The sequence below is a fragment of the Manis javanica genome, chromosome 15 (genome assembly GCF_040802235.1).
Source record: "Manis javanica isolate MJ-LG chromosome 15, MJ_LKY, whole genome shotgun sequence".
In the NCBI taxonomy this organism is placed as follows: Eukaryota; Metazoa; Chordata; class Mammalia; order Pholidota; family Manidae; genus Manis; species Manis javanica.
Window position 1 is genome coordinate 30,017,850 of NC_133170.1, and position 27,866 is coordinate 30,045,715.

Genomic DNA, 27,866 nt, shown 5'->3' on the forward strand with positions numbered 1-27,866 from the left:
CGATTTTATTTATTTATGCTTTGCTCTGTATTATGTCCCTCCTTCTACTGACTCTGGGCCTCTTTTGTTCTTCTCTTTATAGTTTCATCAATTGTGAGTTTAGACTGATCATATGGGATTGTTCTTCTTTCCTGAGTTAAGCCTGTATTGCAATGTACTTCCCTCTTAGTATGGCCTTTGCTGTGTACCAAATTTTGTGGTGTTGAGTTATTGTTTTCATTTGCCTCCACACATTGTTTGATCTGTTTTTATTTGGTCATTGATCCTTGATTATTTGGGAGCATGTTGTTAAGCCTCCATGTGTTTTGGGCTTTTTTATTTTCTTTGAGTAAATTATTTGTAGTTTCATACCTTTGTGGTCTGAGAAGCTGGTTGGTACAATTTCAATCCTTCTGAATTTACTGAAGCTCTTTTTGTGGCCTAGTATATGATCTATTCTTGAAAATACTCCATGGGCACTTGAGAAGAATGTGTATCCCATTGCTTTTGGGGGGAGTGTTCTGTAGATGTCTGTTAGGTCTATCTGCTCTAATGTGTTGTTCAGTGCTTCTGTCTCCTTACTTATTTTCTGTCTGGTTGATCTGTCCTTTGGAGTGAGTGATGTGTAGAAGTCTCCTAAAAGGAATGCATTCCATTCTATTTCCCCCTTTAATTGTGTTAGTATTTATTTCACATATGTAAGTGCTCCTGTGTTGGGCGCATAGATATTTATAATGGTTATATCCTCTTGTTGGAGTGACCCTTTATCATTATGTAATGTCTTTCTTTGTCTCTTGTTACTTTATTGTTCTTAAGTCTGTTTTGTCTGATACAAATACTGCAACTCCTGCTTTTTTCTCCCTATTAGTTGGTTGCAATGAAATACCTTTTTCCATCCCTTCTTTTAGTCCAGGTATGTCTTTAGGTTTGAAGTGAGTTTCATGTAGAGGCTCTTGTTTTTTTTATCCATTCAGTGACTCTATGCCTTTTGATTGGTGCATTCAGACCATTTACATTTAGGGTGATTATCGATAGCTATGTACTTATTCCCATTGCAGGCTTTCAATTCATGGTTACCAAAGGTTCAAGGGTAGCTTCTTTACTATCTGACAGTCCAACTTAACTCACTCAGTAAGCTATTATCACAACCTAAAGTTTTTTTTTCTTCCTTTTTCTTCCTCCTCCATTCTTTATAAACTAGGTATCATATTCTGTACTCTTAGTCTACCCCTTGACTGACTTCAGGGGTAGTTGATTTAATTTTGTATTTGCTTAGTAATTAATTGGTCTACTTCCTTTACTGTGGTTTTATTTTCTCTGGTGATAGCTATTTAGCCTTAGGAACACTTCCATCTACAGGAGTCCCTCTGAAATACACTATAGAGACAGTTTGTGGGAGGTAAATTCTCTCAATTTTTGCTTATCTGGGAATTGTTTAATCCCTCCCTCAAATTTAAATGATAATCTTGCTGGGAAGAGTATTCTTCGTTCAAGGCCCTTCTGCTTGACTGCATTAAATATATCATGCCACTCCTTTCTGGCCTGTAAGGTTTCTCCTGAGAAGTCTGATGATGGCCGGATAGGTTTTCCTTTGTATGTGATCTTTTTCTCTCTGGCTGCTTTTAATAGTCTGCCCTTATCCTTGATCTTTGCCATTTTAAATATTATATGTCTTGGTGTTGTCTTCCTTGGGTCCCTTGTGTTGGAAGATGTGTGCACTTCCATGGCCTGAGAGACTATCTCCTTCCCCACACTGGGGAAGTTTTCAGCAATTACCTCCTCAGAGACACTTTGTATCCCTTTTTCTCTCTCTTCTTCTCTTGGTACACCTATAATGTGAATATTGTTCTGTTTGGATTGGTCACACAGTTCTCTTAATAGTCTTCCATTCCTATACATCCTTTCTTCTCTCTGTGCCTCAGCTTCTTTGTATTTCTGTTCTACAGTTTCTAGTTCATTTTTCCTATCCTCTACTTCATCTAATCTGCTTTTAAATCCCTCCATTGTATGTTTCATTTCAGATACTGTATTTTTTCAAAGTTTCTATGTTTCTTCAATTACTCCCTGAGATCTTGAATATTTTTCTGTAGTTCTGTGAGCATGTTTATGATTTTTATTTTGAAATCTTTTTCAGGAAGATTGGTGAGTTCAGTTTCCCTTGGCCCTCTTTCTGGTGTTTGTGGGATTTTGGTTTGTACCAGGTTCTTTTGACATTTCATATTTAACTTGGTGTACGTAGCACCTTCTAGTGCCCAGCAGCTCTACTCTCTAGAGCTGCTCGGCCCCTGTAGTGATGGCAGGAGTCACAGGCTAGCAGTGCTGGTGCCTGCCAGGAGGAAAGAGCTCTTTCCTGCTTTCCCGCTGCACAGAAAGGACCCTACTATATATGCTGTCTATAAAAGACACATCTTAAATGTAAAGACACAGAGCATTTGAAAGTCTGTTAAAAAAAAAGACCAGTAAATGGCAAGCTTAAACAAACTATTCTCCTTAAGAAGGAAATTACAGTTCAGTCCCACTAATAGCAAGAATGCAGGAAAGGGCAGAACGACTGTTCAGGGAGGAAGGGTTTTATATACAGATGTGTCACTCCATGTTATTTTGTATTAGATGGGACTAATATCTCAGATAAAATGTCTATTTCCACCAAAGCTCAAGCGACCTAAGTACTAATGGGAGAAGGAAAAAAAAAGAAAGAATCTAAGTGCCCAACTTGCCTTTATGTATACAATAGTGCTGCGATAAACATAGAAGTGCATATGTCTTTTGCAAACTGGGCTGCTGCACACTTTTTACAATAGCCAAGATATGGAAGCAACCTAAGTGTCCATCAGTAGATGAATGGACAAAGAAGATGTGGTACATATACACAATGGAATAAACACACAAAGAAAGAAACAAATCCTACCATTTGCAAAAACATGGATGGAGCTGGAAGACCTTATGCTCAGTGAAATAAGCCAGGTGGAGAAAGACAAATGCCAAATGATTTCCCTCATTTGTGGGGTATAACAATGAGGCAAAACGGAAGGAACAAAATAGCAGCAGACTTGGAGACTCCAAGAATGAACTAGTGGTTACCAAAGGGGAGGGGTGTGGGAGGGTGGGTGGGGAGGGAGGGAGAAGGGGATTGAGAGGTATTATGTTTAGCACACATGGTGCAGGGGATCATGGGGAGAACAGTGTAGCACAGAGAAGGCAAATAATTGATCTATGGCATCTTACTACACTGATGGACAGTGAATGCATTGGGGTATGGGTGGGGAATTAATGATATGGGTGAATGTAGTAATCACATTGTTTTTTCATGTGAAATCTTCATAAGAGTGTATCTTAATATAAAAAAAACAGGGCTGTTGCATTCTTAGGGTAAATTCCTAGGAGTGGAATTCCTGGTCAAATGGTATTTCTATTTTGAGTTTTTTGAGGAACCTCCATAGTGCTTTCCAAAACGGTTGAGCTAATTTACATTCTAGCAGTGTAAGAGGGTTGCCCTTTGTCCAAATCCTCACCAACATTTGTTGTTGTTTGTCTTTTGGATGGTGGCCATCCTAACTGGTGTGAGGTGATATCTCATTGTGGTTTTAATTTGTATTTCTCTGATGATTAGCGATGTGGAGCATCTTTTCATGTGCCTGTTGGCCATCCGAATTTCTTCTTTGGAGAACTGTCTGTTCAGATCCTCTGCCCATTTTTTAATTGGATCATTTGCTTTTTGTTTGTTGAGGTGCATGAGCTCTTTATGTATTTTGGATGTCAACCCTTTATCAGATCTGTCATTTATGAATATATTCCCCCATACTGTAGGTAGTTTTTTTGTTCTACTAATGGTGTCCTTTGTTGTACAGAAGCTTTTTACTTTGATATAGTCCCACTTGTTCATTTTTGCTTTTGTTTCCCTTGCCTGGACAGATATGTTCATGAAGAAGTTGATAATGTTTATGTCCAAGAGATTTTTGCCTATGTTTTTTTCTAAGGGTTTTATGGCTTCATGACTTACATTCAGGTGTTTGATCCATTTTGAATTTACTTTTGTGTATGGGGTTAGACAACTGATGACAGGATATTATATGTAAAATGAAGTAAACAATACAAAGCACAAACCATTTGTTTTAAACATGTAAATGCTATAACTATGATCAAATGACTGACTTAATTTTTCTATGTGACTACCTACTCTTCTTCCTAAACCAACAGAAACCTCTTCCTCAAGCAAAGATATTAAATGCACTGTTTTAAGGATGGATTAATTAATGGTAATAATCAGAGGACAGTATGCAAAGGGAAAAATCACCAAGCCAACTGCAGATAAACTGGCAAATAAAAATTACACAGTAAGTGGCTCGCTCTATTGGGAAATGATCTAGTATAATTTTTTTTAATGCAAAGAAAGATACCTACATCAAGGTAACTTTGACCTTAAATTTCCATTAAGTCTTGTCACCATTCTTCTACTCTTCTGAGCTCTCAAATATATTATTAAAATGATAAAATCCTTAATTTTACATTTCTATCCTGCCAATACCTCTTACCAAATAAGAGAATGTAAACTACACTCCCAAATACATTTTCCAAAAAGGACTACTCCATACAACCATATTAAACCACATCTGAACCCTAGCCTTGAGATCGTATAATAGTTGTGATGCTTTGTTTTCACAGGTTATCAATCCGCTTCCAAGCAAAGTCTATCCTGTTTAGCAAGTTTAGAATAGTACACTTAATGTACTAGCAATGTAACACAAGTATCAGAGGCCTCTATGCTACCGTAAATAAGCAGTTCTAGTATTAGCTAATTTACACGTGGCATAGGCTGCATTCCCTTTCACTGCTCCTAGTCATTCTTCCTATACAACTTTATAAACAAAAGTGATCATTAATTTTGGGGCAACAAGGTGCTCAGAACCTTATTTTAACAGGCTAATACAAGTTTCAACTTTTCTCCAGTCTTTAGTTCGTAATAACTAAGAATTCCCTCATTAACACATACCCCAGATCCACTTTTATCTGGAGGAAATTATTTTCCAACAGATAACTTACAAGCATCTATGATGGATGGTTTAATTTTATACTCTGGGAGTTTTAATGCTGATTGTATTCATGCTCTAAAGATGAGCTTCCCTATCTGATCTGTGCATTAAAAAGACAAAAAATAGTTAAGGGATAGGGGAAAAAAACACACTCCCAATTTCTCATACATCAAAATACAAATTTCCTGGTTACAAGCACAGATTCTAAACAAACAAAAAATCAACAAAAAGTAACATAAAACAGAATAACACATAAATGGCTTAACTATAACCTGGCAGTCCCTGCCTGGACCATGATGTTATTACAAGGTAAAAGACAAAGGATTTGGGCCTGACAAGAAATACTAAAAGACTAACAGGATCCAATGCAAAACAAACTTGCCAAAACATTCTCTTCATCACCAGTGTAGTGTCAGTATCAAAATAATCATTTTGAGGGCAAATAATTGTTCTAACTGCAGCTTTAACTCTGCAAATTCAAACGATGGGCCCAAGTATTATCCATCTCTGAGTATGACATTCTACCAAGCACCATCCAGACGAGAGAGTAGAGCAGAAGACTCAAAGCACAGCTAGAATGGGATTAACGAAATTATACAGATTTTTAACAACCATAGAAAAAGTTCTGAAAACAGCCACCAAAGCTTTCAGTGACCTAAATGGATATTTCTCCTAGTCCCTCTAAGCCATGAGGAGTTACAGTATGGTAAGGAAACTAAACATTTTTTTAAATTCCATCTTTTAAAATACAATTTTTTTATCAATATTTTTTTTTTTTTGAGCTTTGAAAAAATGCTGTCACCATAAACGCAGGATATATAGATGACTAGCTGTCTCTTTCACCTTCAGGCCTCAAACATAAGTGTTCAGCAGCTTTTTAAACAAACCAAAGTAATCAAGTATGTACCCACACAGCCTGTCCGTGTAATCACCTTCATGTCATAGCCATATGTCTCCCGGATGTCTTCATCAGAATCTGTTTCTTCATCATCATAATCCATTGTTTGTCGAGGAGAAGAAGATACACTGCTTGCCACCCGGTTAAAAGCAGACTGTTGGAAACTAGGTAAATGTCCCTAAAACAACAAACAATTCCAAGATGAACAGAGACATACTAAATAATAGTAAATAATATGTACTTAAGGCCATCAAAATGTAATGAACTTGCAGAGTGGCTAACAGAGTTCAACAGTTAGTACAGATCAGGTTATTTGATTATGATGCTAAGTCCACCTGAATGATATTTCCAGGTAGTATTTCACTAAAATGATCTATGTATTTATCCAAAGAAAATCCTGTGTGTTTATGAAGATGACATTATGGATAAACAGTTGCTAGAAAGTTACTGTTGTTTTCCTAATCAACTAGTATTAAGATAGATTTGATTTACTATTTATACACTGACAAATATCATCCAATGAAAGAGAAAAAGAAAGAAAATCCTAAACTTGCCTGTAAGTCTGGATTGGCAGCTGCTTTTTGCAGTTCTGCACTGATGATCTTTTCAGTTTTTTCTCGAGCTGCCTGCTCCACCATACGCTGACTCAACACAGACAATTTGGCCAGAGCAGAAGACAGTTCATCTGTGGCTAGTGCCTGCCGTGCTCTATCTTGCCAACTCATAGCACGTTCTGTCAAACACTGTAGGGCTTCTCCTTCGGGCAACCGTACAGGCAACTTCTGAAGGGATACCAGAAGTGACAGAATAGTCTCTAGCCTTGGCCTTCGAGATCGCATGCAAAGAGGGCAAAGGAATTTTACTTCTTTAGCCTGCCAGCTGGACCCTTTTTTCTGGGAACTTGATTTAGGAAGGGGAACACAGCTGTTATGGAACCAGTCTTTGCAGAGCTCACACTGTAGCATAAATCCACTGGCTGTCTTGCGGCAAATGCAAAATTTTACTTCCTCTATGCGGTCCAACATTGTCATCTTGGCCAAGTTGGCTGCTCTGAGGGAATGCATGGCTTCAATCTCTTTTTGTTCCCGTTCTTTGAAAACTGCCACCTATACATAACAAACATGTAATTGAAAGGAGTTACTGAAAAATACTTCAAAAATACCAAATCCATCTGTGAGGTGTGGACACACACACACACACACACAAAATCCCCCCCCTTTTGGAAAGGCTGACGGTTTCCATGAAAACATTCCTCATCTATGAAATGGGCTAAGTGCTATCATGCTTAACAATTTACATTATCAGAGCACTTGGAATTCTTAGGTAAGGTGCAGTAGAAAGAGTATGCACTGAAGTCAAGCAACATGGGTTGAAGCCTGGCTCTTGTACTTACAGACCTTCAATGTGGGGCACAAGTTTTCTGAAAACTCACTTCATTTTTAGGATTATGTAATACTTGAAAGTGCCTAACTTGGTGCCTGGTGCAAGGTAACACTCAATAATATTAGGTCCTCATCCCCTTGTAATTCATTCCCTGGGTAAGTTCTATATAAACCAATTTTTCTTTCTTTCTAGAATGCCTCTCCAATTTGTATAGAAGTAGAGTAATAAAGCCTGATGACCAATTATGACAAGGTTTTATGTAACTCATTCAAAAGTAAATAAAAGCAAGCAAAATTTAATTATCATGAGTAGTGTCAGTACATTTTCTTTTTAAACTCTGGTAGCTTTGAAATAATTGTGAAATAATTTCCAGGCAAAACTGACTTGTTAGGCAGGCTCTCTTATCAGACATCATTTCCATTTGTCCTCAAACTAAAAGATTATTTGTAGGCAGAAACAGCCATATCAAGTTACTTAATACTACTCCATACTACTGCATACTGCCCAAACTCATCTTTATTTTCTCTCTACTTCCTCAGTCAGGATCCTAGTGATCTTAACAGATCTTCAATGCTCCAAATAAAAAACCCATAATTCTCCTTAGCTACAAATATTTTACTGATCACTAACTATACTATTGAATGGTAGCTACTAAGAAAAGGGAGATACTTTAAATTATAGCTGTTACTAGTTAGCTGATACAATTCCCTTGGAAAGAACAATATTAAGCATCACAAAATGCTACTAAATTGTAACCCAGTTACTGATCCCATTCCTAAATGTCAAATGTAGGAAAAAACTTTGATAAAAGGAAAAGCCTATGCAAAGAAGTTCAATTCGTCATTATCATCAATAATAGTGAATATTTAGGAACAACTCAAATGTTCAGTATTTCAGAAAAGTGTTCAGCAAATTATGGACAATCTGATGGAATATCAGACAACATTAAAACAATAATAAAGAACAAGAGATATAGAAAAAACAATTTTACATCAAGAGCAGAAAATTACATACTTATTACATACTTTAAATATTTTTTAAATGTGAAATACATAAAACCACACAGCCAATGATAGAGTATACAAAAAACAAAAAGTTTAGTTAACAATGTAAAAAGTGAATCTGCTAGTATCTTCAAAGAGTTTTATATTTGCCAAGCAAATTGAAGACAAATAATTTCTTACCACCATGGCTGTGTCTCTAGTTTCCTCCAATCCTTCCTCCAGATCACTCAGAGGCTCAAGGTCCAGCTCCTTTTCTTTTTCTTTTTCTATTAGTTCTTTTACTTTTTTCCTTCTATTTTTACCACTTCCATATATACCAATGTCAGTCCGGGGACTCAGGACCTATAAAAATAAAACCAAGAAGAGCTCTGGTTTTAAAAAAAACCTTAAAACTGACAATAGTATAAGAAACATTTATTGATCAACCACCATGTCCTAGGCACTTTCTTACAGACTTTATACACATCATCTAATTTAATCCTCACAAAAAAACCTCTGAAGTAGGTAGTACTATCCATATTTTACAAACAAGGGAAACTGAGGCTCAGAAATTAAACAACTTACCCAAGGACACAGGGTTAGCAATTGGGGAGCCAGTCCTCAAACATGAATCTATCTTATTCCAAAGCCTATGCTTTCAACTACTCAACATAAAATGGGTAACAATAAGTATTTAAATTTGTGCTTCTGAGAAATAGTATCTTTCAGTGACAGAGTCCATTAAAAACAGAGATAAGATCTAGGCCGACTGCTTTTTTTGGACACAGCAAAGATGAACCAGAAATATGTCTGCCTAAGGCTCCAGATTTCTGGTCAACACTTGATATTACCCTAGAAATCACATGAATAACTATGACCAGGTAAACTGAAAACAGCCCTCACCAATACTACTACTGCTATCTGTAGGTGTTAAATTAGATATTTAATGAGGGTGTGGACGTATGTGTATAAATAAACTACTCTTTACCTGTAACAAAGTATGGTTGGAATTCTTCTTAAGAAAGGTCCGCCCAGTTCGCTCTCTCCATGCTCTGGCCGCTGCTACCTGTGATTCCACTTGGGGCAATGCATCAAGACGCACAGGGATAGGGCGCCCTTTAGCAGATAAGCTCTCCAGCTGCTCCAAGTAAGCATAGTTGCTGCCACTCTGAAAAACCAAAGTACTTTCTCACACAATTTGCATTCTCTTATGGAGTTTAACAATCTGTTGTCAGAAGATCTTACGAAGAGTTTAGTGTTAATTTTTTAAATTATTCTTTAAAACTAACTGTATCTTTTGAATTAATAGAGCTTACAGTAGCCTTTACAAAGAGTTTGTATAAATTCATGTTGTCAAAGATTTTTACTTTATTAATGAGGAACCCAGTAAGATGTAAAAACCAGTTCAAAGAACAATCTAAAGAACAGGCATATACAAATGCAATTAGGAATGAGGAGAGGAACTTACTAATAGATGTAAACACATGTTGAGTATCATACAGGACAATGGAATCATCTTTTCTATAGGGTAAAAATCAATTGTTCCATTACAGAGTAATTATTTGCTTTTCTTTGGACATAATTCATTTGTATTACTATTTTATTCATTTGAATAAATGAATGAAATCATTCATTATTTTACTCATGAATATTACATTCATCCTTCAATTACTTTAATTGACAGAGTTACAAAATAGCTTAATCAAAGAAAAGATGGGAATGTAAATTAGTTCTACCATTGCGGAAAGCAGTATGGAGGTTCCTCAAAAAACTCAAAATAGAAGTAACATTTGATCCAGGAATTCCACTTCTAGTAATTTACCCGAAGAAAGCAAGATCCCTGATTCAAAAAGACATATGCACCTCTATGTTTATTGCAGCACTATTTACAGTAGCCAAGTTATGGAAGCTAAGTGTCCATCAGAGATGAATGGATAAAGAAGGTATGGTACATATACACAATGGAGTATTATTCAGCCATAAGAAGAAAACGAATCCTACCATTTGCAACAACATGGATGGAACTAGAGGGTATTATGCTCAGTGAAATAAGCCAGTTGGAGAAAGACAAGTACCAAACGATTTCCCTCATTTGTGGAGTATAACAACGAAGGAATACTGAAGGAACACAATAGCAGCAGATTCACAGACTCCAAGAAGGGACTAGCAGTTACCAAAGGGGAGGGGTTGGGGAGGGAGGGAGAAGGGAACTGAGGGGTATTATGATTGGTACACATGGTGGAGGGGGGGTCACAGGGAAGAAAGGGTAGCACAGAGAAGAGAAGTAGTGATTCTGTGGCATCTTACTACACTGATGGACAGTGACTCAGTGGGGTATGGGGAGAACTTGATAATATGGGTGAATGCAGTAACCAGTGTTTTTCATGTGAAACCTTTATAAGAGTATATATCAATGATACCTTAATAAAAAAGAAAAAATAAAACCTAAGGCATACACTCATTGAATCAGAATATGCTGGAGGGCTTACTAGATAACGTGAATTTCATTGAAAGGACATACAATTATAATAATCTCTTTTACCTGTTTCAAAGTCTTTCACAATCTTTGCAACTACAAAGCAGCATTTTAGTTGACAACCACCTCCATCTAATGTTATACAAACACTAATGAGAATGTGTATTTTCCTTCTAAGTCACAATGTTTCAGTATCTGTGTAATGAAGACATTGTTTGGATAACTTATATCTTGCTTTAAATTTACTAAGTAATTCAATCATTGCAGGAGGTAAAACAGTTAACAAGTAATCCATCCAAAATTTGTCAACAACACATGAAGTCTGTTGGCGTCCTGTAGACAATTAATTCAGAGTGACACCTTAAATAAACCTAGCAGACGGAACACATAACCATTCCTATAAGAAACTATATATATCCACATGACACTGTTATTTAGAGGTTCTGAAGAAAAGGCATAGATAGTGTTCTCGGCTAAATATTGACATTCCAAGACAGGCATATGTCACAGACATTTCAAGTTTAGTTCCAGACCACTGCAATAAAGCAAGTATTGCAATAAAGTTAAGTCAAATGAATTTTTTGGTTTCCCAGTATATATAAAAGGTAAGTTTATACTATACTGTAGTATGTGAGGTGTGCAACAGCATTACATTAAAAAACAATGACCATAAAACTCTTAGAAAAAAACATAGGCAAAAATCTCTTGGACATAAATATGAGCAACTTCTTCATGAACATATCTCCCCAGGCAAGGGAAACAAAAGCAAAAATGAACAAGTGGGATTATATCAAGCTGAAAAACTTCTGTACAGCAAAGGACACCATCAATAGAACAAAAAGGCATCCTATAGTATGGGAGAATATATTCATAAATGACAGATCCGATAAAGGGTTGACATCCAAAATATATAAAGAGCTCATGCACCTCAACAAACAAAAAGCAAATGATCCAATTAAAAAATGGGCAGAGGATCTGAACAGACAGTTCTCCAAAGAAGAAATTCAGATGGCCAACAGACACATGAAAAGATGCTCCACATTGCTTGTCATCAGAGAAATGCAAATTAAAACCACAATGAGATAGCACCTCACACCAGTTAGGATAGCCACCATCCAAAAGACAAACAACAAATGTTGGCGAGGATGTGTGGAGAAAGGGGAACCCTCCTACACTGCTGGTGAGAATGTAAACTAGTTCAACCATTGTGGAAAGCAATATGGAGGTTCTTCAAAAAACTCAAAATACAAATACCATTTGACCCAGGAATTCCACTCCTAGGAATTTACCCTACGAATGCAGGAGCCCAGTTTGCAGAAGACATATGCACCCCTATGTTTATCGCAGCACTATTTACAATAACCAAGAAATGGAAGCAACCTAAGTGTCCATCAATAGATGAATGGATAAAGAAGATGTGGTACATATACACAATGGAATACTATTCAGCCATAAGAAGAAAACCAGTCCTACCATTTGCAACAACATGGATGGAGCTAAAGGGTATTATGCTCAGTAAAATAAGCCAGGTGGAGAAAGACAAGTATCAAATGATTTCACTCATCTGTGGAGTGTAAGAACAAAGAAAAAAACTGAAGGAACAAAACATCAGCAGAATCACAGAACCCAAGAATGTACTAACAGTTACCAAAGGGAAAGAGACTGGGGAGGATGGGTGGGAAGGGAGGGAGGGATAAGGGGAAAGAAAAAAGGGGCATTACTAATACCAGACATAATGTAGGGTGGGGGGCACGGGGAGGGTTGTACAACACAGAAAAGACAAGTAGTGATTCTATAGCATTACTATGTTGATGGACAGTGACTGTAATGGGGTATGTGGGGGGGATTTCGTAATGGGAGAGCCTAGTAAACATAATGTTCCTCATGTAATTAAATGATAACCAAGAAAAAAAAACAATGTACATAACTTAACATTTATTCTAAAAATGCTACTATACAATAAGTCAACATTTAGCCATATTATCAAGTTCTCACCCCTTCCAGTGCAGTCACTGTCCATCAGCATAGTAAGATGTTACAGAATCATTAACTGTATTTTCCAGGCTGTACTACTTTTCCCATAACCAACGTATATTGTGATTATTTATTATTGTGCCCCTTTATTCTCTTCCCTGTTCTCCAACACCCTCCCCAAACCCTTCCCTTTGGTAACCACTAGTCCCTTCTCAGTGTCTATTCTGTTACTTCTGTTTTGCTTTGTTTTTTATACTCCACAAATAAGTGAAATCATTTGGTATTTGTCTTTCTCTGCTTAGCTTATTTCACTGAGCATAATATCCTCCAGTTCCATATAGGTTGTTGCAAATGGGAGGATTTCTTTTCTTTTTATGGCTGAATAATAATCCATTGTGTATATGTACCACTTCTTCTTTATTCATTCATCTACTGATGAACACTTAGGTTGATTCCACATCTTGCTCTTGCAAATAGTGTAGTGATAAATATAGGGATGCACATGTCTTTTTGAATCTGGGATCTTGTTTTCTTTGGGTGAATTCCTAGGAGTGGAATTACTAGGTCAAATTATATTTCTATTTTTGACTTTATGAAGAACCTCCATATTGCTTTCCACAGTGGTTGCACCAATTTACATTCCTACCAACAGTGTAAGAGAGTTCCCATTTCTCCACATCCTCACCAGCATTTATTTCTTGAACTGACTCTTCTTTTCATGAATAATTTCTTGGTAGCATGCAATGCTGTTTGATACCACTTAAACCAAAGCACTTCTTTCAAAATTGGAATCAATCCTCTCAAACCCTGCCACTGCTTTGTCAACTAAGTTATGTCATATTCTAACTCCTTTCTTGTCAACAATCTTCACAGCATCTTCACCAGTAGCTTCCATCTCAAGAAACTTTCTTTGTTCGTCCATAAGAAGCAACTCATCTGTTCAAGATTTATCATGAGATTGCAACAATTAAGTCACATCTCCAGGCTCCACTTCTAATTCTGGTTCTCTTGCTATTTCCATCACATCTGCAGTCACTTCCTCCATGGAAGTCTTGAACCCCTCAAAGTCATCCGTGAGGGCTGGAGTCAACTTCTTCTAAAGTTGTTAATGTTAATATTGTGACATCTTCCCATGAATCACAAATATGTTTCGTAGCATCTAGAATGGTGAGTCCTTTCTAGAAAATCTTCAATTGACTTTGCCCAGATCCATCAGGGGAATCACTATCTATAGCAGTTATACCCTTATGAAATGTAGTTCTTAAATAATCTTGAAAGTTGAAATTACTCCTTGATCCATAGCCTAGAAGAACAGATGTTGTGTGAGAAGGCATTAAAACATTAATCTGATTGTACATCGCCATCAGAGCTCTTGGGTGACCAGGTACACTGTTAATGAGAAGTAGCATTTTTAAAGGAATCTTTTTTTCTGAGCAATAGACCTCAATAGTGGGTGCTTCAAATATTCAGTAAACCATGTTGTAAACAAATGTGCTGTCATCCAAGCATTGTTTCATTTACAGAGCACAAACAGAGTAGATTCAGCATAATTTTTAAGGGCCCTAGGATTCCCAGAATGACAAACACTGACTTTAACCTAATGTCACCAGCTACATTAGCCCCAAACAAGAGAGTGTGACAGTCCTTTGAAGCCAGTCATTGATGTAGATGGCATCTTCTTCCAATGGAAGTCTGTTTCATCTACACGGAAAATCTGTTGTTCAGTGTAGCCACCTTCATTACTTAACTTAGCTAGATCTTGTAGATGACTTGCTGTGGCTTCTACATCAACTGCTGCTTCATGTACTTCCAGGTTATAAAGATGGTTTCTTTTCTTAAACCTCACCAACTAGCCTCTGCTAGCTTCAAACTTTTTTTCTGCAGCTTCCTCACCTCTCTTGGCCTTCACAGAATTGAATAGAATTAGGGCCTTGCTCCAGATTAGGCTTTGACTGATGGAAATGTTGTAGCTGTTTTCATCTATCCAGACACTAAAACTTTTTATCAGCAGTAAGGCTGATTTGCTTTCTTATCATTCATATGTTCGCTGGAGTAGCACTTTAAATTTCCTTCAAGAACTTTTCCTTTGCATTCACAGGTTGGCTAACAGTAGCAAGAGGCCTAGCTTTAAGCTTCTCTAGGCTTTTGACATGTCTTCCTCACCGAGCTACATCATTTTTGCTTTTGATTTAAAGTGAGAGACATGTGACTCTTCTTTCACCTGAACATTTACAGGCCATCATAGGGTTATTAACTGGCCTAATTTCAGTATCGTTGTCTGAGAACAGGGAGGCCAAGGGTGAGAGATGGGGGGAACAGCCTGTCAGTGCAGCAGTCAGAACACACACAATATTTATTAATCAAGTTCACTGTCTTATATAGGTGCAGTTTGTGGTGCCCCAAAGCAACTGCAATAGTAAAGTAAGCAATCATAGATCACGGATCACCATTAACAAATACAGTGAAAAGGTTCAAGAATTACCAAAATGTGACACAGAAACACTAAGTGAGCAAATGCTGTTGGAAAAAGACACCAGGAGACTTGTTCAATGTAGGATCACCACAGACCTTCCATCTGTAAAAACTACAGTGCAACAACAGGAAGCATAATAAAACGAGGTGTGCCCATAAAAGGTTTTTCCCATATATTCATTCACCCACCTGCCTAGAAATTTATTTTCAAAGTTACATTGAAACATGTGGGAAAATAAATAGGCAAGAAACAAGTGAATTTTTAAAAAGAGTAACAGAAAGACTCTAGCCCTGTAAGTATTATAATGGTCTAATTAAATCCCTATGGTACTAGGATAAGAATAGACAGCTAATTGGAAGAGGAAAGAGAACTCAAATACAGATGGAGTCAAGAAATCCCCTATTTACTACTACTCCCTCTTGTGCCCAACTATAGCCATGTAACTACAGAATACTTGCTGGCTAAGCCCAGATGTAGCCTGCCCCAAAGGTATATATCCTAAATAAGTGTTAGCCTGTCCACAGAAACTGTCCACTTACTTACAGCCTGCGAGTCAGTCCTCCCACTAAAGGGAAGGGCTTGGTGGAGAAAAAGTCCCTCAAAATTACAGAGAAAACATATGACAACTATCCATACTTGCCAACTTAGTCCTTCAATCATAAATAAATATCCAAATAAGGATTATTAGACATTTAAGGACAACCAACTGCCTGAAATAGGTCACAGATGAAACAAACAGGGGTTTCCTGATAAAAAGAGATAATTTTTAAAAATCTACCATAGATAGATGGCAGTTAAGCAGGTCCCATAAAAAGTCAACTGACAAAAAAGTTAAACAGAAGTCACTAGAACTTGCCATCCAGGATATATTCTTTCTGGGACAGCAGTTAGGGAGAGAGCTGGATTTCCTTTTCCTTTGGGTATGGTTCTATAATAAAGAGTATTTATATACTGAATACTATAAAATGCTGCTTAATGGTCTTTATAATTCAGAAGAAATACTATGTATTTAAGTATACTTAGACTCTAATACTTATTTCAGTCTATTTTGAATTAAATTATTTCAACTACAGAATATGCTATTTTAAGGGCCTGAGCTCTATCTTTACATATTTCCTTTACACTTATGATCCCAAACAACTAGATAGTACCATGGGTATTGTGGTGTTCAGTAAATGTTCATTTCATTTTCTTTTTCTGCCTCATTTTAAAAGTAATTCATGCATATGGAAAAGACTCAAGGAATATAGCAGGGAAAAAAAATTCCTACTACCACTGAGAGTTAAATAAATAGCTAATCCCATCATCTTTCATAGTAGGGAGTCAATAGAAACAAGTAATATTTAAATAGGTAATATTTATTTTGAATTATAAAATCAGATAGAAGAAGTGAATTTTAAGTACTACAATTATTTTACTATGGCTAATATATTCTGAAGAACTAAAGGTTTACAAGATTGATATGTGAGATAGCATTATCTGAATGTCAGGACAATTTAAACAGCTCCTTCTTACCTGAATAGCTTCCACCTTAGAGGTCCACTCTCGAGCCTTTTGTAAGGCTTCTTTCAGGGCCAACACATTGGGTAGAAAAGCTGGAATGTTCTTAGCTTCATTCACAATGCTTTCTAAACTTGCCACGCTGTGCCGTGGTCTAAAAAAACCACAAAAACAGGGCATCTAGATGCATGAGGAAAAATCAAATTGCTACCAACATTTTGGTAACATTTTACAATATGTAGAGAATTTTCATATATATATGATTTCACTGAATTCTTAGCACAATCCTATAAGGCAGGCAAAGCAGCTATTTATTTCCATTTTACAGATAAGAAAACTTTAGTTCAAAGATTATTTTCCCCAAAGTGATTTAATGTAGTAAAATGCACACCTAAAATATTGACTCAGCATGAGTCTCAGATCCCATGCTCTTCTCATGCCACGGAACTGCCTCTACTTTGGTGCTTTTCTCACTATTCTACAATGCCTCTGTGCAGTATCTGAAATTGTCAGACACGTTACACAGCAATGTAAAAATTCATTAATCCATTAATGTTGACTATGCACATTTAACCAAACTACATTCATTAACACTGAGTTATATAAAGATGAGTAGAACACAGACCTTATCCACAACTAATCAGAATACAAAAAATGTACTGGGGACTAAATAATTCTGCCTCAGAGTTGAGAAGGGCTTGAGCTAGGCCTTAACAAAGTGTGATTTTTGTCAAGTGAAAGGTTAAAGAAAAAATAGGAATATAATTAAAAAGACATGGAGAAACATTTAAAAAAGACTTGATAATCCACACAGAGAAGACAAATAGTGATTATACAACATTTTGCTATGCTGATGGACAGTGACTGTAAGGGGGTTTGTGGGGGGAACCTGGTATAGGGGAGAGCCTAGTAAACATAATATTCTTCATATAATTGTAGATTAATGATAAAAAAAAAAAGAAAGAAAAGGGGGATTACTCCCTGATAGGATAAAACTAACTGCAAATCACCAATTAATGCATGCTTTAAATATCCTTAATTTTGATCTTTTAAAGGGTGTCAGATGATCAGCTATAGAAGTACATTTTTCTGATAATATTCCTTTCTCTTAAAAAAAAAAAAAGCAGTTCCTGTGTGGTGATCTCCAGTAAGTTCCTCACAATGGTATAAAGGGCATATCAAAGTGTGGGCATAGGGTTTGTTTATGTTTATACAGAGGATCAAAGCCTAATTTGGCTACCCAGAAAATGAATTAAGATACGATATGAAGAAGAAATTCCAACATCAACATTCTCTGGAAGAGTCATTCCAGAAGATGATCATCAAAAAACTCAACAAAGATCCTGGTGCTGTTGCAGTTGTAGCTGCATTCATCCCACCAGTTCCTGGACTTGCCATTGGAATGAAGAAGGAGATATCTAAGCTGGCCTGTGCATACAGTAAAACAACAAATTTGACTGGATCTATACTGTCGGAACTCAACCAAGAATTAGGAGAAGTGCAAGTTGCAGCGCTCCAAAATCTTGCGACTATAGACTATCTACTGTTAAAAGAACATATGGGATGTGAACAGTTCCCAGGAATGTGTTGTTCTGTCTGATTTTTCTCAAAATATTCAAATTCAGTTAGACAATATCCATCATATCATTGATAAGTTTTCACAAATGCCTAGGGTGCCTAACTGGTTTTCTTGGTTTCACTGGATATGGCTGGTAATTGTAGGTCTGCTTTGGTTATGTAGCTGTATTCCTATTATGTTAATGTGTGCACGCAATTTAATTAGTAATTTAAAACCTATACAAGCTTATGTTACACTACGAGAAGATATGTCAAAGAAATAATCTTCCCATGTTTTCTTCCGTCTGCTACTTCTATATCTTCTCTTCTTCCTTCATAATTACAACCCGTAAGTAGAATTCGTGCCTCATATCGAAATTACCGAGTATCATAATTCTTCCAAGTGGTAAAGATACCTCAAGACAAATGCTGGGCATAGAAGCCACAGGGCATAAACCTGCAAAGAAGTAAAAAGCTAACCTTTTCAAACAATATTGCTTCTCTCTCACTTGCCAACTTTACATTTCCCTGTATGGCCCCGGAAGATGACTGGTTAGCCAGAGACGGGTAATATTCCTCAAGGGAGGAACAACCTAAGACAGGCACAGTCGCAGGGGGGCCATCAGGTGAGAAACTGGGGATCAACAGAGGTGAGGCTTACAACCTCACCCCCCCTGTTTTGAGAGAAATCTTCTGCATCCGTGGATGTTTTGTTGCCCTTGTCTAGCTTGGATTAATACTTGGTCTATAGGCACACACCTGATCATGTACATTTGCCCTCTTACAGCACTAAACTATGTTTTCTACCTTTATCTTGCATCTACCTACCACTTCAGCATTTTATTAAAAAATATATATATATAATAATAATAAGGGAGAAATATGGGATTCACATATAAATCAAGTATAAAAATCAAACAAATAATCATAATTGACCTGATTGTTTATAGTTAATGATGTGTGATCAAAACTGAAAGTTTCTGTGATGACTGCCCTTGCACTGTTCACCATGTAAGAACTTATTCACTATGTAAGAACTTGTTCACCATGTAAAAACTTGTTCGTTATGCTTCAGAAATTTGGAGACTGTTGAGAATTAGGCTTGGGGTTGATTAACGATTGTGCATTGAGTCCCCTATACAGAACCATATGATCAATAAATATGAGAGATGCCCTCTCAAAAAAAAAAAAAAATCCAATTTAAGATGGCAGGTGGTATGAGGATGGAAGGTGAGGTCAAGAGTTGTAAGAGCAAGAAGTAAGGGAATTTGTCAGGAAAGAAAGATGCACACAGATCAAGATATCTTGGGAGCCATGAAATTCACAATGCAAGCAATGGGAAGCTCCTAACAGTGGGATGGTTTCATCATTCATGAACCCTACTGTGTACAGGCACTGTGCTAGGTCCTGGAGATTATTAATGGAAGGACTGATTGAGTCCTTACCTCATGAAACTTTTTAATTTTGGTGTGGAGAGAGGGATTATTACTAATGAGTTATGATGCACCATTAAGTGTAATGATGAAGGAAAGTAAAGATGCTATCAGAATATCTCGTAGGAGGACCTACTTGACTTAGCAGATTAAGGAAGTCTTCCCAGAGGTAACCTCTAAGCTTTTTTATCCCTTTTGAATAGGACTTGTTCAGGAAAGCTGGGGCCAGAGGAAGGTTAGGGGTGGTAGAGGTGCATCACAGTGGGTGGGCAGAGGGGAAGTGTTCCACAGCTCAACAAATAAACATGTGCAAAAGTCCAGAGACAAGAATGAACACGACATATCTGAGGAACCAAGAGCAGAAAATCACTATGTCTCGAACATACAATTCAAAAGAAAAATGGCAAGGGATGAGGGCAGATATTTAAACAAGGAGCCAGATTACAGATGGCCCTAAAAAATCAGCTTAAGGAACTTCATGCCAAGAGGAATGGAAAAAGCAAAGGTATTTAAACAAGGGAGTCAAACAGTCACACCTGTACTTACGAAGATACCAGCTGCAGTGTGGAGAATGGATTAGAACCTGCTGCTGTGATCTACTGTCAGCTGTAGGTTAACTACGACACCAGCTCAAAGAAAAGAATCAAAGTAAGAAATATTGAGGAAATATCAGCATGACTTGGTAATTAACTGACTTTGAGGGTAATTAACTGACTTTGAGAGGAAATTGATGGGGGGTCAAAGTTGATTTCCAAAGTACTGGCTTGTTTAGATGAGTGAAAGATGGTAAAAATTAAAGAAAAAAGGAACAAAGGGAAAGATTACAGGAAGGAGTTAATGAATTAAATTTTCGGTATGGAGAATTTAAGGTACTGATGGGATAGCAAATGGAATTATCTAATAGGCAGACGGTATCTAAGAAAAAATCTATGTTATAGATGAGAATTTGGAGTTAGTGTGAAGATGGTAATGGAGCCCAGAAATTAGATAAAATTTCCAGGGAGATGTACAGAATGAGAAGTGATCTAGGGCAGAATCTTAAGAAAAGCCATTACTTAAGAAGCAGAGAAGGCCAAAGGAAGAGATCAAGAAAAGAATAGTCAGTAGTTAACCAATGCTTTATCTCTTCTTTATCTATTTTTTTCTAAGATATTAGAATTAGGATGTGCTAATTCTAAATAGAGTAAGATTAAGGATGTGCTACAGAAAAATGACTTTGGCAATAATTAGAAAAGGTTACATTCTACTTCCCACTATCCCACCCACCCTATCCTCCTCTATTTTTTTAAAATCCATTTTATTTTCTTCATTAAACTAATTATCTGAAATTCATTCATTCATTCACTTATTCACCTGTCTCTTCCCACTGGAATCCAGAATGTTGGCTCTATTTTAGAGCAGGAACCTCATGAGTCTTTTTCCCAATTGTCTCCATAGCACCTCAAAATTATGTGTGCTATGTATTAGCATAATACCAAACTGTAAGTACCAAACTGCAAAGATCAGGGGAAAATACAGAGTACTGTAACTAGGTCAGTGACAATGGAGATGAGGAAGATAGATGAGAAAGACATTTTTGAGGCAAATCACCAAAACTTGGTGACTGAAACAGGGAAGTGGGGAAAGGAATTTTCAGATACTACTACCAATAAAATTTCATTTGGTAGACTATGGTCAGCTCATCAGGTATAGCTTTGCATTCCACAATTAGTCAGCTTATTCCCTTTTAATATCCTCCCACCTCCTGGAACTGTCATGACTCTAAAGACACAGAGTAATTTGAATGTTTCACATAGGAAAAGTTATGATAAATTTTAGCACATATTCTCAAGGGCACCTGAACAGCAAAATACCCAGAATACATGGAGCCTTGGCTCAAGAGGCAGCTGATTAAATCATCTAAGGCTCCTCCAATCAAATGCATCCAAAATAAGTGGCTGGCTAAATAGGTAAGTACATGGAGACTTTGGAATGAAGTGGGAAAGGCTTTAAGTTTCAGCTGTTATTTAGTAACTATGTGATCTCTCTCTTTAATTACCCGTTTCCACATCCTCACAATAGATACTATGTAAATATAAGAAATACTTTGATGAAAAAAAATAGGTGATATATGGTCAAACCACGAGTGGTTTACTTAAATCTCACAAATCCAATGGGGCACCAATGCTAAAGAAGCTGCTTAACATACTCATGTCTGATAAAATTATCTCCCACTATTTTCCTGCATAATTCCTCCACTCTAAAAGAGCCCATTTAACTTCTGCCACCTGAACACACCCTATGTATTCCTTAAACTTAGCTAATGATATTTCTCTTACATCCCCTTCCACTTTAATCCTACTCATTTTTCAAGGATCCACCCAAGTTCTTACTTTTCTCTCAAGTTTCTCTTTTGACCATCTAAGCTAACAATCATCTCTCCTCCTCTTGAATTCCTATAGCATTTTTCTGTTCCTCTCAGTTAACAATAACATACTACAATGGGCTTTGTATTTCTTAGCTCCTTAGTTTAGTAATGGAATGCTCTAAACAAAGTACTACTTTCTATCACTTAGAAACTGCCTAACAAAGTACTCTGCACACAATGTGCACATAGTATGTGATAACTTAAGGACTGGTCAAGGAAGGCACAAGACATCTAAATATTTAATGAAATAGACCGTTATTCTCTCCCCTTCTACTCCCTGACTTAGCTATTAAAAAGGCAAGTCACCAATATGTATTTACCTTGCCTGTAGGCAAACTTTTGCCTTTTCTTCCCATCGCTCAGAAACTGTAAGGAGCTCCTGTAGTTCAGCCATTGCTTTCTCCACAGCATGGTGGGGTGCCAACCCCACCCCAGAATCTATCAATTTCTTCATCACATCCAAAGTGACTTGTTGTGAATCTGATAGGGTTAGTCTTACTTCATCTAACCATCGAGCCTGCTGTAGCTCTTGCTTCAGTCGGGCTAATTCAGGCAGTTCCACATAGAGACTAGAGCCCATGTCTATCAACACCTGGAGTTTGGAAGAATCTGGGGTTTCATCCATCATGGCCCCTTGAGCACGTTCATGAAACTCTTCCACATCATCCAGCAGATTCTGAAAAGGTCAAAAGAATAAAAGTAAAAACAGAAATTTAGAAGATACAAAATGAGTAAAAACTAGACATAGTTCAGGCAAACTATCAAATTCTAGACCATCTAATAATCTCACCATCATAACATCAAATAAGTATCATACTTACAGGTATAAATATGCTTCTCTATACTTACTTACCTAATCCTACTTTTAAGATATGATTAATTCATTCAAAGAATATTTAATGACTGCTGATTCAGATGCAGGTGCTGTCCTAGGCTTACAGCATTAAACAAAACATACAAAGTTCTTATATTCAAGAAACATGGAATTTAATATAAGTTGCCAGATACTGAATACATGAGTTAAATGTTTCAGCTATGAAAACAAAATAGGACAACACAATAAAGAATGACCAGAGGTCACAAAGTAAAATATTGCTTTGCAATAGTCATGGAAGATAGATGAACTAAAACTAATATGAGGAGACAGAAATAGGAACCACAAGATCTCAAGGAAGAGCAGTTAAGGCAGGGCAAACAATTGCAAAAACTTTTGAAGAGGAATGAGCTTGTTATCTTGCTCCGAGGAGCAAAGTGGATGAGGAAAAAAATGTAGTTAAAGAATAGGCAGAGGTCAGATTACATAGTGACTTACAGATGATGAGCTTGCATTTCATTCTAATGACTCTGGGGAACCACTGGATGATTTTAACAACAGGGAGGTGGTATGATTTGATTTATATTTTACATGATGACTCTGGCTACTAAATGAAAAATAAACTGTCAGGGACAAGAGCAGAAGAAGGGAGACCAGTGAAGAGGCTGCTGCAGTAATCTAAGGTCAGATTCTAGTGGTTTAGGGCATAGTTTAAGCAACGGAGATGATGACAAATGGTTCACTTTGGGATACACTGTGGAGAGCACTAGTGACTGGATATAAGGTATAAAGGAAATGAACTGAGGATTTTGATTTACTAAAGGGCTTTTAAAATGCCTTTTAGGCTGCCAAAGGGAAATGCAGACTATGCAACTGGATATACAAGTCTGCAAGAAAAGAAGAAAGGCAGTTAGAGGTGGAGATTTGAGAACCAACAGGATATAAGTGATATTGAATGTCACTGAGCAAAAAAGAAGTCGTCAGGACTTAAGGTAGATAAGGGGCTTAGACTCCTAATATACTCCATCACTTAGAAATCAAGTCAAGGAGAAAACAAACAGCAAAGATGACTAAAGAAAAGGAATTGTGAATGAGCTAAGAAAACTGGAGAGTGTGTTGTCACTGATGTTTAGAGAAGGAAGTCTCTGAGGAAGGAAAGCATAGTCAACTATCAAAACACTCTTATGACAAGGAGTAAGACAAAAATGATGCTAGATTCCACAAGCTGATAACCCTGATAAAAAAAAACATTTTAGATACCCTACCCACAGTCAAATCATAAAAACATATCACAAACTATCAAAAAATCACAAACTATGCAGATTAATATATTTGATACATACTTTTGAGATTTTACATATTCATTAAGCCACCAGGGCCCTGGTAATTTCAGAGGTCTGCATTTTTAAAAGCTCATGAACTAGTAACTCATTGATACATTCAGATTCTTTTAACTGATTTCTTGCATTTCAATTACATCTATGTTAAATAGGGGTCTGGCCTAAAATTTATACAGAAAAAAGGAATTATAAACTAACATTAGTTCCAGAATTGTAAAGGGGGAACTGAAGGCTAAGAATGAAACCAAGAGATTCTTCCTGCCAACTAAAATAACCTTAAGTAGAAGCACTTATGTAAGAAAAGAAACAGAACAAAATACTAGTCTAGGGAGCACAAACCTACATTTCATGGTGCTTTCATGAGACTCGCATGACTACCGGGTTGGAAAGTTAATACAGGCAGAGTTCCTGGGGAGACTGGGATTCCGGCCGCTTGTGGAAAGCAGGGATCCATATCTGGCTGCTCTGGGACAAAAACATACCTGTGTGACCGGCCCACTGGCTCAGGCAGTGGAGACAGGCACAGGAGCCAGGAGGCGGGGAACAGTTCTTTCCTACCCCCAGTACCACTCCCCTGCGACCCCTGACATTGCTTCAGGGGCTGAGCAGCTCCAGAATAGAGCTTCTGGACACTAGAGGGGGCCATATACAAACATGAAACGCCAAAGGAACCTTGTCCAGAGTAAAATTGTTAATACAACACCCGAGAAAGATTTAAATGATATGGACCTCGTGACTCTTCCTGAAAATACTAGTCTATACCACTATTCTGTTTACCCAAAATAGTAGCCCATACTATAAAAGATATTACCCATGAAATGAATGTAATACTCCACCTTTACTTGTCGAGCTTGGCTGATGACACATGGAAGACTAAAAAGTTGTTGAACAAAGGCCTTCAATTCTTCTACTGTCAGTTTGGTCCGAGTCCTCCCACTATCTGGGCTCTGCCTAATGTGAAATAATAATATTGAGATGTAAGTAAGAACAATTCACAGTCTTTCTGTTATCAAAGGGGCTTCTAGTCTCTAGAATTCTAACCCAAGCAATCCCAGAATCCTAGTGTTCGAGAGATTCCACTCCAATGGTGGTCACTTCCAAATTAGGTTTTTAGCTCTTTAGTTAATGACTCAAAGATTTAACTCTCCAAGTTACACAGTTCCTCCAATCTTAGAACTATTAAACATTTCAAACATTCAATAAATTCCTCACAGTAAAATACTAAGTTCATTGATAAAACTCAATCTCCTACCTCAAGAAGTTTAACAATGTGGAATAATAAGGGCCTTTAATTTGGATCAGGAGACAATAAACCCTTTGAAACCGATTCAAAATTTTTTGTGTATGGGCACTTTTCTGAGAAGAGGGTCCCCAAGCTTTGCCAAGTTCTCCTAGAGGGTCAATGACCCAATGACAGGTGAAGATTTCCTGATCAATGTTTCTAAGAAAGGTTATCTGATAAAATGGTAGATAAAAGTATACAAAGTAATTTAAAACCCAGTGTGAACTGCTATAGAAAAAGCCATCCAGATACAAGGAACGTGTTGGAATGAATATGAAACAATACCACATCGAACTTAACACAGGAAATCATATCACATCAAGGACATATACTTCTACACTCCTTCACAACACCCTCCCCTGCACCCATCAAGGTCACTCTTTGCTGCCACCTGCCTTCAGCCTGTAGTATCATTTATTTATTTACAAATACTTACTGTATACCTACTACATGCCAGGCATTGTTCTAAGCACAAGAAATAAACCAATGAAAAAAAAGGAAAAAATCCCTGACATTCTACACCTTTAATTTGGATCAGGAGACAATAAACCCTTTGAAACCGATTCAAAATTTTTTGTGTATGGGCACTTTTCTGAGAAGAGCATACATTCCAGTAGGGTTAGAAAGAAAGGAGGAGACAGACAATAATATAAGTAAATTAGTGTATCAGGAGATGACAGGGATGGGAGATAAAGCAGGTAAGAAGAATAAAAAGAATGCAATTTTATAAAGGGATATTAGAGGAGGCCTCTCTGAGAACATGGCATCTGAAAAAAGACTTGAAAGAAGTGGGGAACAAAGCACCAGAATACCAGAGGAGACAGAACTCCAAGCAAGTATGAAGGCTTAAGCAGGAATGCGCCTAACTGTGTATGAAGAACTGTAAGGGGATGACAGTTCAGAATAGAACGAGAAAGGGATAGTAGTAGTAGGAGGTAAGATTAAGGCATTACTGGCTTTTACTCTGAAAAAAAGAGAAAACCACTAGAGAATTCAATTCTTCTTGGTCTTACCTGTGTTTCTGCTTTTTGCTCAGGAGCAGCTGAGCCACAGATGCACAGGTCTCAGCTTCTTTTACAGCATCCCTGAGTTTTCTAAAGAGATCATTCTCTGGGTATTTCCTATCCTCAGCATCTTCCAGCATTACTCGTAATTCAATCAGATCTGTAAAAATAAATAAAAGCCATATACTATGACCACAGACATAAAAAGCCACTGAAAAATATTCTGCAGCTATGAAAATCTCACTAGTGCAACAAAAGCTTATTACCAGGTGATTATTCCTAATCCTTACAGACAACTTCTCTCAGATAAGGCAATTTCTTTGTCAATTATTACTCCATTGGCAACAATGGCTTCTCAAAGTATCTAGCTACTGCTAGTTAGCTATCTGTCCCACTTTGCATCAACTTTTTCACTGAAAAGATTCTCAAATAGAAAATGAAGTCTATAGTCAACCAACCCGTTAGTTTCAAATCTCATGAAGCCTAGGATTTTTCCTTAATGGAGGGAAAAAAACACATAAAAAAAAAAACCAAGGCCTCTTTCAAAATGACAATTACAGCACATGCATACAAGAGGAGGAGACTTAACCTTTCTTGTGATTGAAGTTGGCAGCTAATGCCTCTGTAACACGACTGACCCAAGTATCATAGGACTGTGCCCTGACTTTCACACCATACAGCAGAGAAGGGAGGTCCTCTAATGGGTAGCGGTATCTAAAACAACAAAAACACAGAAATAAAAATTTCAAAAACAACAACTTGAAAATAAATTAAAATTTAAGTACAATCAGCTTAAGAAAAATACAATGGCCAGGTAAATGTGGTCTTGGTAAACATAGAGAGAAAAATCAAATAAGCCCATAGTGTTTTAATTGAACGAGAGACAAGGAACATGTTAAATAAACTGATAAAGACTAATTTTTGTTGCTAAGTTTGGGGGCCAACTTAAAAGAACTAGTCCTCAAGAAGGGAGGCAGACACACAAGAAGTTACCAGCCCAGCCACAGAGAAGGGAATTATCCAGAACAGTTGGTTTTAAAAGAATATAATGGAAGTTTTACAAAAAACTTTTGGATACCTAAGACATTTCTTCTGCATAGGGCAGGGGCAGAGATCATTTGGATGGTAAAGACACACAAGCCGCTCAGGATTACAGGAGCATGTCAGAGCAGAGAGAAAACATGTGGTTCTGCATGCTGAACACTGTCGCTCATCATCAGGAACAAGTTCAAACACTTCTTCTTCTGACATCATGACACCCTGAAATACAATTTATATCATCAGATCAAGTCTTTCTAGTCTTTCAAGTATCAAAGAACTCAAGTCAATAAAT

At 37.1% G+C, this 27,866-nt stretch overlaps 1 protein-coding gene across 4 annotated transcripts in view; it reads right to left on the reverse strand.

Moving 5' to 3' along the window:
* KDM5A (lysine demethylase 5A) overlaps positions 1 to 27,866 on the reverse strand; it is a 123,535-nt gene that overhangs the window by 33,925 nt on the left and 61,744 nt on the right. For 3 of the 4 annotated variants that reach the window (XM_073222821.1, XM_073222822.1, XM_017663602.3), the window contains 10 exons: positions 27,612 to 27,793; positions 27,123 to 27,247; positions 26,543 to 26,693; positions 25,084 to 25,198; positions 22,414 to 22,769; positions 16,712 to 16,850; positions 9,262 to 9,441; positions 8,475 to 8,636; positions 6,462 to 7,013; positions 5,921 to 6,085 (listed from right to left, as the gene is read on the reverse strand). In XM_073222821.1, coding sequence (XP_073078922.1) covers positions 5,921 to 6,085; positions 6,462 to 7,013; positions 8,475 to 8,636; positions 9,262 to 9,441; positions 16,712 to 16,850; positions 22,414 to 22,769; positions 25,084 to 25,198; positions 26,543 to 26,693; positions 27,123 to 27,247; positions 27,612 to 27,793 — 2,127 coding nt within the window. The remainder of the gene's footprint in view (positions 1 to 5,920; positions 6,086 to 6,461; positions 7,014 to 8,474; positions 8,637 to 9,261; positions 9,442 to 16,711; positions 16,851 to 22,413; positions 22,770 to 25,083; positions 25,199 to 26,542; positions 26,694 to 27,122; positions 27,248 to 27,611; positions 27,794 to 27,866) is intronic. The other variant, XM_017663603.3, reaches the window with a different exon arrangement.